The 14,438-nt window shown below is 40.6% G+C and overlaps 1 protein-coding gene across 1 annotated transcript; it reads left to right on the forward strand.

Annotated features, from left to right (window-relative positions):
* Window positions 1-1,146: 1,146 nt before the first annotated feature.
* Window positions 1,147-14,057, forward strand: ATP6AP2 (ATPase H+ transporting accessory protein 2). The gene is made up of 9 exons (XM_063126524.1): window positions 1,147-1,289; window positions 4,370-4,500; window positions 4,876-5,004; window positions 7,240-7,335; window positions 7,528-7,665; window positions 8,049-8,102; window positions 8,637-8,786; window positions 9,891-10,007; window positions 11,227-14,057. Exons 1-9 carry the CDS (start codon window positions 1,232-1,234, stop codon window positions 11,419-11,421), a joined length of 1,068 nt encoding a protein of 355 aa, XP_062982594.1. The 5' UTR covers window positions 1,147-1,231; the 3' UTR covers window positions 11,422-14,057.
* The last annotated feature ends 381 nt before the right edge of the window (window positions 14,058-14,438 follow it).

Raw genomic sequence — 14,438 nt, forward strand, 5'->3', positions numbered from 1 at the left:
GCAAGCTTACAAACCATTTGCTTAAAAAAGAAAAGTGCCGGTTTTTAATCTGTAGGCTGACAACATTGCTTGAGTGATTGTGATGTATTAAAACTCACATACCAAATATTCTTCTTAACCTTCAGTGCTGCCTTCCCCAACCTACTGTCCTCCTGATGTATTGGCCTACAACAGCAGCCAACCATACAGTGTGGGGTCGATGGGAGTTGTAGTCCAATACATCTAGAAGGCAGCAGGTTGGGGAACCCTGCTTCACTGTATCCAAAAGCCGATTTGTCCCTTGCCGAATCTAAACCTCTACTAAAATCTCCACCTCCTAGACTCTGGCAAGTTTTGAAATATGCACACACACGTGGCTTTATTATTCCTCCCGGTGCGCGACATCATGGCTTTAAAACGCTCTTGAAACGATCCGCTCCCGTTTCCCTCAGATGGCGGTCGGCGACTTGCCCTTTCCTAACACACTGTTAGCGGTCTCTAATTGGATTAGGACTCCGCTGGGATCCTTCAGACTTTTATTGGCCATTGGCTTGTCAATCTGGGCAGAAAGCTCCTGTCTCGAGACCTCTGCAAATATGTCACGGGCTGGAAAGGATCCCTCGCATTCTAAGTGGTTAGTTTCCCCGTCAGTAAATTGGGCTGGTCCCGCCTTATTTATTTATTTATTTATTTATTTATTACATTTCTATACCGCCCAATAGCCGAAGCCTTATTTATTTATTTATTTATTTATTTATTTATTACATTTCTATACCGCCCAATAGCCGAAGCCTTCTGTTATTGAGAGGCCTCCCCCTTTCCCACCGCACGCAATTTGCGGGTCCCTCTCGTTATCTCGCGGAACGGAGCATTTCGAGGATAGACTTTAAAAAAACCCAAAAATTCTATCTCTATAATTTCAAGAAAGAGACAAGAACTCCTCTATGTCAGGAATGGCTAATGTGGCTATCACTCAAGCTGAAGCTCCGCCTAAAGCTCTGTTGAGCCCCGTGACCCACTTCAGCGCAGTCGATGGGCGGCGTTCTGCGATATTGTTATTGGTCACAGGGCCTTGACACTCAGAAGGTAGCCACGCCTTCTTTCCGCTTGCTTCGCGAGCTACGCTTCCTGAGTGGCTGATGGCGTCGTCCATTAGTGCAGGGGGTGGGGGTAGCCTTGGGTCGTGGGACCGGCTGGTTTATACTTCCTCTGTTGCTTGTCTCTGGTTATAGCTGCGAGAGAAAGAGCGGCCATGGGGACGAGGTGGTGGACCAGGATGGCTCTTTGGTTGGCGGCAGCGCTAGTGGCAGGTAAGCCTCTGGGTCTGCCTAAATTGGCGGTCGCCACAAGGGTCCTCCGTCCGCAGAGCTCCCTCTCCAGGCGCCTCTCCAGACGTTGTGGGGGCGGGTAGAAGGGTCCTCTCTGGAATTGCATGCGGGCGTGAGGGTGGGGCAGAGCTAAGGGCGCCCGGGTGGGGCTGGTCGTGACGGAGCAGCTCTCCCATCAGCCGTGGGGGGCCCATTACGAGAAGAAGATGATGAAGAAGAAGGGCCCGGTCGTGTTTGTGGAACGCAACTGAGTAGGGGACAAGGGAACTGTAGAGTAGGGGACTACAACGCCCATTAGCTGCAACCACAGCACGGTCAATGATCAAGCATAATGGGTGTTACTATAATTATAATTCACTAGTTCCTTCTTTTACAATTCTGCTTGTAAAAAGCAAAGGTATCCATGTTGGTCCATGAGAAGAACCATCCACAGTTGGGCAATCCCTTTATTAGGATTATGTCACAAGAAAGTTTAAACCTCCGAGTTCTCCAGAACTCTTCGTCAAGCTAGGTCAGGGATAGGCAACTTGATGCCCTCCAGATGATTTGGGCTTCTGATTCCCATAGATCCTAGACAAGGGCTGGGTATTATGGAAGTTGTGGCCCAACACATCTAGAGGATATCCAGTTGCCTACTCCTGAGCCTAGGTGGCACAAAAAGTAAGGGATGGGGAGAGAAACAAAGTCATAGAATTCGTCCAGAAATTCTATCCATAAAGTCTACATTTTAGACCCAATCTCAAAATGGAGATTGTGGACACAGTGAATGCTGGAAGTATCAGATTATAGCTAGGGTTCTGGGGCAAAGAAGCAATAGTTAACCCCCATTTCTAAAACATAAAGGCTGGCTGTTGTAACCCAGATCAATATAGGGCATTTCAATGCATGCATGCTGTCAGCTATGATCTTGGTTAACCTAAGGAAGTCCTGGTTCTTTGCCTTGTGTGAGGTGGGTATTTTTGGCAGCATCTTGTGACTTGATACTCCTTCTTTGTCTTGTTGGAACAAACCAAGAATCTTTGGGCAGTTCATTCTTGTTCTTTCAGCACCAGCCTGGTTGTGCCAAGTCCAGATTAAAATGAATCTGAAGGAAGTATACAGTAAACTATTTTCTCTAGTGCTCTAGCTGCTATATAAAAATTAGTAGATAAATAGTTTCGTTGTCACTTAAGTCCAGCCTCATATTAGCTTATTGTCTGGAAGATATAACACCTCCCATCCACCTTTTCCCTAAAACTCCAGGACAAGTTATCCCCTTCCCTGCAAGTTTTATAATGATTAAGGGAAGGGAAGCTTTTAAAATACAATTTTCTAGGAGTTTTTAAAAAACAAAAATGTTTTGAACTACTCCTTTGCCCTACATTCATATGGTCTGACAGGCAGATAATGTTTACAGATACTGTTCTATTGATGTAAACTAGTATTATAGAATGGCACATGTTTACTGTCAATACCTACTGTGTTTTCATGTAGCCTTGAATGTGGTTATACCTGCCTCCAAGGTTAATGTGGTCAGAGTAAGTGAAGAAAAACACTGTAGCTGAAGATTTATACCTGCTGGAGGGTTTTATGTGTTAGTCTTGTTGCCTGTTTCGTGCGAATCCACATTCTGCTTCAAGAGCATGTAGTGTAAGGAGGGGCCATGGCTCAGTGGTGGTGTACATGTTTTGCATGCAGAAGGACTCAGGTTTGATCCCCATATCTCCAGAAATATTCCTGCCTGAGACCCTGGTGAGCTGCTACTGCCAGTCAGTGTTGACAATACTGGGCTAGATGGACCTGGTCTGACTCATTATAAGGCAGCTTCCTATGTTCCTGTGATAAGCAACCAAATCCAGCCCACTGAGAGTTGCAATCCAGCTTTCTAGTTGCCAACATAAAGACTGATACAATGTGAACATACCTAAAAATCTGCGTTATACTGTGTATCCTACTCTGATTGGCAGAGGCTCTCCAGGGTCTTTCGCCTTGGTCTTTCCAGTATTTGAGGCAGTAAGCCTATATACATCAATTGCTGGGGAACTTGGGCGGGAGGATGCTATTGCACCCATGTCCTGCTTGTGGTTTCCTGGTTGGCCACTATGTGAAGAGAGTGCTGGACTAGATGGACCCTTGGTCTGATCCAGCATGGCTCTTATTTATTTATTTTATTACATTTATATACCGCCCCACAGCCGAAGCTCTCTGGGCGGTTTGCAACATTAAAAATAGTACTTCTTCTTTTGTTTGAACCCTGATATCCTTCTCATTGGAGATGTGAAGAATTAAACCTGAGAACTTCTGCCTACAAAGGTGAGCTCTGCCACTCCTAAAGTGGCGACTGTACTTGACAGCAGGGTGCTGTAATGGATTGGGACTGAGGTGCTGGCCCATTATCCCTTCTCAGAGTGGCTCTCCGAAAACAACTACTGCTGAATAGGCCTGTAGGTATTGGCACTAAAGGCCTCCTGAGTATGTGAAAGAGTTGCATTCAGTCCTTGTGTACCAATGTTTGCTTTCAGCCCCAAAATTCTTTATATCCTTTTCCTTATCTGCTTAAGAAAAAGGCAGGGAGGCAGGACTTTTATTTATTATTATTGGGCACATTCACATATTTGTACTCTTATTTGGGCTGTATTTTACTACCTTAATGCTGATTTGGGGAGTGTCCTATAAGTTTTTAGAGAAATCACTAAATAAAATTCAGGAAGTGTTTACTGTAAGCAAAAGCCTGATCTATACATTCATCAGAACGATGTGATAAAATGCACTGAACCACTTCAGGATTCAGGTGAGAGATTGTTCATGTTAATGCTCCTTTCTACACATCTCAGACAAAATAAACCCAACAGGCAAAAATCTGGGCTACAATAGTTTCCTGTAGATGTGCTTGTTTTCTGTTTGCAGAGGGTTTGTTTTTTTAACACAGCAGAGCATTCAAAGATGGTTTTTCCACCTGTAGTCTGACGTGATAGGCCCATTCTACCACCTGATTCTGTTGCATGTGTACCCAGCCAAAGACTCTATCAGAAAGTTTGAATATTGTTTAATGGAGTGATTTTACCAATGTCTTCCTATTTCAGGTATTTCTGCTAATGAATTCAGCGTATTAAGATCTCCCGAATCTGTTGTTTTCCGTGAAGGAAGTTGGCCCATACCTGGGGAACGAATTCCAGACGTGGCAGCATTGTCCATGGGCTTCTCTATTGAGGAAGTATGTGACTCAGTATATCTTTTTAGTCACAACATCATTTTTGAAAATCACTGTAGGCCTAGCCTGCACAGTCAATCTCTGTTTCTCAGCACTTGATTTTGGGAATTTTGAACAAAAGTATTGCTTGATTTTCTTCTGGCTTGCATTAGATTAGGTGTTTTTACCAGATTCATGACAAATCAATAATGCACACGTTGCTATTCATCTACAAATGTCCTAAATGATATGAAGTTTTCATACTTTAATGACCAGCATTTTCACAATACCCCATCATAGATTAGAAATGTTTCATGTGAGCCTAGTTTTCACTGTGTTTTTTTAAATGTATGTTAAAGAACTAAAATGTTTCTCCAAAAAACATCTGAATTGTTACAGGATCTCTCTTGGCCTGGACTAGCGGTAGGTGATCCATTCCGGCGTCCTCGAGCTACAGTTCTAGTCACAGTGACAGGGATAGACAAGCTAACACTGCCTAAGAATGGTATATCTTATCCAGTTGAGAATGTAAGTATGTAAGTACTATCATGCTATAAATTTTAATGCCTAAACTGGTGGTCAAAACCTCCATATAGGAAAATTGATTTATTTTTTAAAAATCTTCACTGCTTCAGGTGTCAGACAGATATGAAGTGTAGGCTGAAATAGAAATTTGGAATGTTTATGTATCAGTGTGCTGATTCCTTCTACCAACCTCTGTGTGAAAGTTGAGTGTGAGGTTTCTGTCTTAATAGTAGAGGAGGAAGCAGGGGTGGCGGCCGGGGGGGGGGGGGAACTGTAAGGAAAAACGGGGGGGGGGGGAATCCCAGTAGGGAAAAACAGGGAAAACATTTTTTAAAAATCAGGGGTGTGTGTGTGTGTGTGTGTGTGTGTGTGTGTGTGTGTGTGTCATTGTCCCATGTTGACATCTCTACTTAGTAGTTGCTGTTCTTGCTTTGTATTAATACAAAATACTTGGGATAGAGAATGTTCCCTTCTGTTTCTTATAAGAGCTTCAGAAGGGACTTGTGAGGAAGATTCCCCTAGGCTTAATAGATCCTTGTTCTGCTCTGCCCCTGCCTGCTGATTTGGGCGTATATGTAGGGAACACAAAGGCCCATTTGGGTGAAAGGGAGGTGTATGTGCCATTCCCCATCCAAGTCTCCTTGCCTTGATAGAAATTAACTGGCTCTGTAGCTAGCGGGGAGGGTTGGATGGTCATATGGAAAATGTACGTAGGTTTCCTATGCATCATAACGACCTATGGCACTGCCTGCTTGTGCACACAAGGGTACTGGGGAAACTGGTTTATCAGCAGTATATTTATTGAACGCTTCTACATGGTGCAAATGCAGAATCAGATAAAAAGGAAAAATGGAGAATGTAAAATTAAAGCCCCAAATTAAAACACTATGCAATAGACTAAAGAAAATAAGCTGGAACATGAGTCACACACTTGGCATGTATAACCAAAAGTACAGTATCCCAATATCATTTTTATCTGCATGCCATGGAAAAAATGTCAGCCTTATTTAAAACCTCAATATAGGTATCCAACTTGGGATATCTTTGGATTAAAGTATAGAGTGACATGGCATTTCAGCAGCTCTGCCAACAACATTCACATCTGAGTAGAAAGTAAAGCTTTATGGAAACAGAGGCTTGTGTAATTAGGAAATGGTTAAGAGTTGTATGATGTGTAAACTTTTTAAATTGAACTTTACTACACCTTAATCTTGATGACCGCATCAGACAGTGCTATGCTAACAATGTATAATTCCTCAGTGTTGGATGTTCTTGAGATTTGTCTTAGTTAGCTGCCTCAATATTCTGTTGGAAAGAGAGGCTTGGATGATCCTAATGAAGACATAACTAGCTTGTGTACTCTGATTACTGCACTGGGGGATTTTGGCTTCATGCATCTTAATACAGATGCTATTTTATTGTGTTTTTAGAATTGCATGTTTCTATAATTTGAAGGAAATGGTATTTATATGAAATAAAAAATTCTACATATGCAGCTGTTTTTCTGGAGGTTTCTATGTGAATGTCTTTGGAACAATGCATAAACAACAGTATATGCTCTAAGTTATTATCTTCTAATTTTCCTTAAACCTCAGCTAGAATTGTTGACTTACAGGCTTGACTTCTGCAATGCGCTCTACATAGGACTACCTTTGTGCCTAGTCCAGAAACTTCAACTAATTCAAAATATGTCAGCCAGGCTGGTCACCGGTACACCTAGGGGTGACCACATTACACCAGTTTTAAAATCTCTTCACTGGCTGCCAATTAGTTTCCGGGCAAAGTATAAAGTGTTGGTTATCACCTTTAAAGTCCTACATGGTTTGGGTCCAGGCTACCTGTGGGATGGCCTTCTCCTGTACAATCCACTCCGCACACTCAGGTCCTCTGGGAACAATTTACTCGTCAACAAAAACAAGGCTGACAACTATTACCCAGAGGACCTTCTGCCGCTCCCAGATTATGGAATGACCTGCCGGGAGGGATTTGTCAATTTAACAGTCTTCCGGATTCTAAGAAAGCTATAAAGACTGATCTCTTCCAGCAGACCTACCCAATTGAATTTTAAGATGCCTTTTAATGTGCTGCTTTTAATAGTGTATTAATTTAAATGTTTTAATCAATTATATGTATTATATGGAGTTTGCATTTGTGTTGTACCCCGCCTCGATCCGGAGGGAGAGGCGGTAACAAATAAATATATTATTATTGTTAACTAGTATTTTCATATTGACTTAGGCGGTTCCTTTCAGCCTGGATGGTGTCGCAAATGCGATTCATACCTTGTTTTCAGAAGAAACCCCTGTAGTCGTACAGCTAGCTCCTAGTGAAGAGGTAAATACATCTTTTCCTTTCCAGAAGCTCGAGAAATTAGTTAAGTCACACCCAGTGCCTGCTTCCAAGCAGATGTCTGTGTAAAACTTTCCACACTGGAAAAACTTGCTTGTTCAATTAATGTGTTTTTTCTTCTTCAAAACAATTCATTACTGATTCACTCCCATAATGCGTATGATGGTGCTCTTTCAGAGAGTATATATGGTGGGGAAGGCAAACTCCGTATTTGAAGATCTTTCTGTCACGTTGCGTCAGCTTCGGAATAGGCTGTTCCAGGATAATTCCATACTTGCTTCCCTTCCCCTCAACTCGCTAAGTAGAAACAATGAGGTAAGACAAGGCTAAACATTACATACAAGTTATTAAAATCCCCTCTTCTAGTCTTTATCACTCCCATATATTTGAATGAAGAAACATGTATTAGTTTTGGGTGTGCATATTTGCTTCATACGTGTGTGTGTGTGCTCTCTCTCGCTCTCGTTCTCAAATTCTAGCTGTTTACTTATTAATTGTGTATGGTAAGCACATATGCACAGTTTTTGACTATAGTCAGTTCTCTGTGCTTGTTACTGATTCCAAGATGTGATATGACCATAGATGAGATTAATTTGTACACTGAGAGTATGTGTGAGCATCACATCTGTCATCCATGCTAATAATGTGACCTCTGAATTGGTTTTGGTCAAAAATACTTAAGTCTATTCTTTCCTTAGGTTGATCTGCTCTTCCTGTCAGAATTACAAGTTTTGCATGATATCACAAGCTTGGTAAGCAAAGTCTCTATAAGCAAACATTTAATTCTACTATGGGGTTGGCAACTGATGGTCTGTTGGCAGAACCTGGACAAAGGAGGGCTTCTATTTGGCCTCCAGGCAGCAGCCCCATGTAGTTTTCTGGTCATGTAACTCTTCAGCTAGCTTGATGTCAGCTGATTGAGGAAGCCTTAAACTTGAAAGAAGAGAAAATTACTGGGTAAGCAGTGCTTTCCAAAAAATGACTGAGAGCAGGACAGATTCTGATCAGTGTTCTCTAAAATAGAGTGATAGGAAGAACTACTTTCTAAAATTGCATATACCCTATTTCTTTGATTCTAAGACACTTTCCCCCCCATATAAACATCTCTAAAAATGGGGTGCGTCTTAGAACAGCGAGTGTGTCTTAGGTTTGTTTTTTTCTGTTGGTGGTACTGAAATTAGTGTGCGTCTTACAATCGATGGCGTCTTACAATCGAAGAAATACGGTACTTGCTTTTCACTTTAGCATTCTTTTTATGTTAACTTTTCCCCCTGTTGCCTCCCAAGCTATCCAGGCACAAACATCTGGCCAAGGATCATTCACCAGATCTGTACTCCCTAGAGCTTTCTGGGTTGGAAGAAATTGGCAAACGGTATGGGGAAGATTCACAGCAGTTCAAGGATGCCTCTCAAATTCTTGCAGACTCCCTACAAAAGGTAAGATGAGTGGAGATTCTGTTAAATAATTTAATGCCAAACTTGTTAGTTTTAAATCAAAGGAATACTTCCTTTTATCTTCAGACTGGTGCAATGCTTCTCTTGAGTAACAGATTGTGCAATGCATGCCTGGTGACACTTACTTGGCTTTTTTCAAATGGAATTTTTTTGCGAGGGCCAGATTGCAAGCTTATAGTTGATGGCCAAATCAAAGTACATATTCCTGGTCACTCTCAATCATGCATTTGTAAGTAAATAGCAGGTTGGGACTTAAGAGGGAAAATGAAATTTTGTGAAAAAGTGTGGTAGGCTGTGATTTGGGATTTCTGTTTTGCCATTTACTTAAGACAGATATTCCTTGCAAATTAGGAAATCTAGGCATCCAAGCTCAGCATTGCCAAGTCATTGCAAGTATCTTCACTTCCTCTTGTGAATAGTTGACTACAACAAGGTTTGATAGAAATTTGTGTCATAAGATCCCATCCCAGAAACTTGGCAATAACTGAAACTGAGATTGAGTTTGGTGAAGTTACTTTTCATTCAAATATACTGTAAAGATCTAGGTGATCCTTGAAATTAGTGATTTTAGAAATGATTCTGGAACTGCAGTCCAGATAGTCCTTTTAGACAAAGACTGTATGGCATTTTCCCCCCTACCAAGAGCTCATTCTGCCTTACTCAAAAGTTCTGCTGAAATGTTGTTCCAAAATCAAATTTTCAAGGAATGCCAGAAGCTTCCTTTGTTCTTGTACAGGTTATCTACCAGTCTTCTGGATTAAGACAAGCAATATTTATTATTATTTTTTAATGCTCTTTCAACCTCCCCCTGCAAAACCCCTATGGGATACTTGCAAGTAATAGTTTTAGGATTGCAATTCTGGCCTAATCTTTTATTGTAATTGATGACAAGTTCTGTTGAGTGGCCAGTGGTGCTTACCGTTCTACCTATATCTCACTGGATAAGTTCCCAAAACTAGACCCAAATAATGTGAAGCTTCTATACTTCTCACTGTTCAGTGACAATTCAAATGACACACCTTCTATCACATAATCTGTGTACCTAACTCTGCTGGTAACATCTGTCTGAGTTTAAACTATTTTCAGTTTGCAGATGAGATGTACAACCTCTACGGTGGGAATGCAGTGGTAGAGGTGGTGACTGTGAAGACGTTTGACACTCCCTTTGTGAGGAAGTCACGATCCATCCTACAGACCTCACAGGTTGTACTAGTTCTCAGTAGTCTACCAAGGAAACCTAATGTCTCAATCCTAAATAGTTACTTGGGAATCTCATGAATTTCATTGGAGCATCTAAACAAGTCATTTAGAAGGCAGCCTATCAATAATAATCTGTCTACACTATGTTTCATTGTTTAATCTCTCAACCGTCCAATACATAATTCTAAGAAATAGTCATTTCAAAGACAATTGAGTGTCGTTACTTCATTCTTAAGCTAATATGGAAGAAGACTGAGCAGCTTATTCAGAGCTAAGGGCTTCATTGGAAATGCCACAAACTAAATAGCTACCACATCTAATTTATCTATCCTAATACTTTGCATAACTCTACTATAGACATGGTAGATTCTAGACTGCAGTAGATGGACACGATGTAGAGAAAGTGTAACATTTTTTGAAGGGGTTTTCAAATGTGGAAAACGTGAGGCAGCTGTTGCTTCTTAAATTTTGAATTCAAGAAATTAGGGCCAGTTGGCCGTTATATTTTCAGATTGCTTTCCTAAGGAATGGAGCATATTTTAAAGACAGCTACAAATCTCAGAATACTCAAGAACCCATAAACCATAGAAACAAGTGTCCAGAGCTCATATGGGTTCCATGAATGAGTGGAAGATTTGTTGTTGGGACTTTACATTAGTTTCAAGCAGGAGCCCCCAATTCTACTCTCTCCTGGCCTGTGGACAAGGACTCACAGCAGCCTCTGACAATTTGCAAAAGCAAGGAAGCAGCAGGAGTTTCTCCTGCTTGTTTCTTCCTTAGTTGATTCTTCAGTGCAACTGAAATCCCTGCACATGTCAGGACTTGGGAGAGTTGTTAAGAGTCACCAATTACACTTACCAAGAGGAATGTGGCACTTTCCTCTGGTAAACATGACAAGATGGCCTTGGGATGAGAGTGTTATGACTACAACTTTGGCCTTGGCCAACAAGACCATGTAGACCTCTGGTGAGTAGTGGGGACAAATACACAGGCTAATAAGCCAAGCTGGTGTTTGTTTGAGCTCTAGCTGCAAGAACATAGATACTTGGTTACTTGATGCACGCAGCTTCATATCATACAAAGACAAATTACTTATCCAGAGTAGTTCTTTCTTTAAGGCAGAGGTGGGAAACTGTAACATTACTGCATGAATACGTAAAGCAGCTACCTATGTTCATTCCTGTCTCCTTCCTTTTTTAACAATGCTCTTTTCCCCCCATAGAGCCAGACTGAAAATCCATATAACCTAGGATATGCATACAACTTCGATTACGCTGTTGTTTTCAACATAGTTTTCTGGATCATGATAGGCCTTACTATAGCTGTGATTGTCATCTCCTACAATCTCTGGAATATGGATCCAGGCTACGACAGCATCATTTATAGGATGACCAACCAGAAGATTAGGATGGATTAAGCTTCAGATTCAAGCCTAAAAGGAGTAAGGCTTCTTCCAGTGCTGTGGCATGGTTTAGTATGGACTTCTGAGTGCAACTATTTCTGTGAAGTATCCCCTTGTGTTTTCATTGAGGATATATTTAGAAGGTTAGCAGTGGGCATAGTCAAGTTTGCAGAGCTGAAACTGCACACTGCTTTGAAATCATGAGCTAACTCCTATTAACCATATGTATAAATGATTCCATTTTTGTGGCTGTGCAATATGCGTTGAGCTCTAGAGATGCTTCCCTGTATTGTGTGACTAAATGTGTGAAACAAATGCACTGAAAGTATGCTAGCAACTTGCTTTGTTTTAAATTCTTTACACCGGATGTCTAAGATGTCTTCCTGGGACAGTATTGTAGATGAGCAGGTACTGGTTTTGTTAATGTAAATAGTTTACATTGCTGTTTGTAGGGATTTTGTGTGGTTTATGCTGCACCTTCCATATAGAAGCTCCTTTAACTAGAACTAGTCAAAATGGAACCTGGCTTATGTATGTATACTTGTGAGCCACCCTACAAACATGGATGTTTTTTGTCTAAATGTTCTGTACAGATCTGGAACAAGAAACAAAAACACACATTTTGCCACAGTAGCAAGCAGTAGTTAAATGTTGTTGGATTGTTTCAATGATCTCGATTATCAAGATCCTGTTCCATTCAAGCCTCTCCCCTTACAGTGTGATTGTGGACCAATCGTCAAATGGCACATGGTGATTGCTAATCTTTGGCAAATTCTATGCCTCTGATAGCTGCCAGCTTCAGCTCTCTGTACATGTTGCAGCAACAACTAGAAGATGTTTCCCAATGCATGCTGAAACGCGAATCATTCAAATGGTTGTTGTATGCCCAACTGCCATACTTTTTGGGTTGGATATTGTCATATGTAGGAACTTGAACCATTTTTCTTGCATTAGTAACTCTGAAGAGTATGTGAGCAGGCTTTGAACTAAAAAAAAAGTTAAAAGTACACTGGAAGCAGTAAACTTAGAAGCTGTAAAGGCTTCAGAGATGCTTCTTACATCAAACTAGAGGTGTTATGATGGGACTACCGTCTATGTATTCTAGATTCTTCAGCTTTATTCTCCATTACCATAATACTGATCAGCTAGCCCATAGGATAACTACATCGCCTCTACCAAGCATCATGTCTTAACGTGCAACATGTTCAGCTGTATAAAGGACATGGTCAGAATCTCCAGCATGAAGAACTCAATATCTATCCTGCCAATATTGTAGATCAGGGGCTAGATTAATGCTCCTATAATCTCTGCCCATTGGCCATGCTGGCTGAGTTTTTATGGTATTTGTAGTCAACCACAGCCCTATCTACCACAGCCCTATAAATAGTTCATCATATACTTAGGATAGTTGGTCAGTTGACAAGTTAATCAATTTCATTAATTACATTAACTCATTGGAGAGTTTGTAATAGCTTGTGATTTGGCTCAGTTCATATTAGGTGATTTACTACATTAGTATGTGAACTAAACTGTCACCTTATTATAGATGAGGATATTTAACTTCACCCTAGATTTTTACTGCAACAGAAGCCACTATGCTGCAAATAAATATCACCTCTACCTAAACCTTGCACTTAAGTCAAAGCATGAGAGGGGTGGTTACCAGTGTACATTAACCATCTGCTTATTTAGGTGAAAGATATATTTACACACACAGCATATCAAAAATACTTGAATTTCAATGGAGATAATCTGTTTTAGTGGTAGATTTTTACATCACTTTTCCTGCTTTAGTGTATAATTTTCTATATAGAGGACTGCTGAATGAGAAGTTAGTTTCTGATTTGGCTAATGCCCTTCACTCCAAAACAAATAAATTGCTCACAGTGATTATTGGATGCGTAGAGGGTTTGTAGGAACCCTGAAGACCAGTAAATCAAAGATCACTTTCTTCTAAAACTAGTAATGGATGATCCCAAATGAGAGCTGAATTGAAAACAATTCAGTAATAGGCTAATCCATGCTAGAGTTAGGTCTAAACCCACTGATTTCAATTAACTGTATGCTCTCTGTCTATAAATGGTCTAAAATTCAAGTTTTTGTTACTCTGGAGCTGGAGGCCATAGATTAGGCTCTACTAATTCATATTCTGTGGCAACATGAGGCTTTAAATGGGCCCTGAAGCAGATGATTGCTCTTAAGGCCCATTGCAAAATCACTACTACCCTAATACATTAATTTCTATTGGCCTTGAATGTGGCTAGCTTCTCTGTATTACTGCCTTAGTGTGGAAGGAGTCCCTGGAAATTCTGACACAAAAGATATTGAGACAGCTGACAGAAGAACAATATTGTCCTAGTACTGCCTTGACTGCTTTGTTAAGTTAGACATCAAGGATAACAAAAGAAGCAAAATCTTAACAAATGAAATTGCATTGTATAGTTGATCAACCCTTGCCCTTTATATCAGTTTGTTCAAATCTAAAACTTAAGATCCAGTCACTACTTGGCTGTCTGAATCTTAGCTCTCTAGTTAACCTAAAAAAATATTTTAATACCTTTTCCATTGTCTGTCTACCCAAACAATCATGCATGCATTATAGGATGTTCTCTAATTTGTGTGGCATAATAAATGTTTGACCTTACCAAGAAGATCTGTGTTGAACTGCACCTAACGGATAATTATTTAAAGGCTTCTGCTTTTTCTTCACATCACCATGTTCCTCCACCTTCATGCTCGGGCAATTTTAAAGCAGGAGTATTTTAGAAAATATACTTAGGTGGCGGAATTAGTTTCTCTCTTCCTGAGTCCCTACATGTTTAACACAGCAATCCTATGCATGTCTACTCAGAAGTAAGTCACATTAATTTCATTGAACCTTATTCCCACGTCTTATTTCTCTTATAACTGGAATTTCCATATTGCTGATATAATTGTAGAGAGTCACAAAGCACAATAGTGAAATAAAACCAACTGTCCTCTGTAGAAAGAGTGCACAGTGCTAGCCTCTGCAAGAAATCCAATGGTTTGGA

This window comes from Elgaria multicarinata, chromosome 5 (assembly GCF_023053635.1).
Source record: "Elgaria multicarinata webbii isolate HBS135686 ecotype San Diego chromosome 5, rElgMul1.1.pri, whole genome shotgun sequence".
NCBI lineage: Eukaryota > Metazoa > Chordata > Lepidosauria > Squamata > Anguidae > Elgaria > Elgaria multicarinata.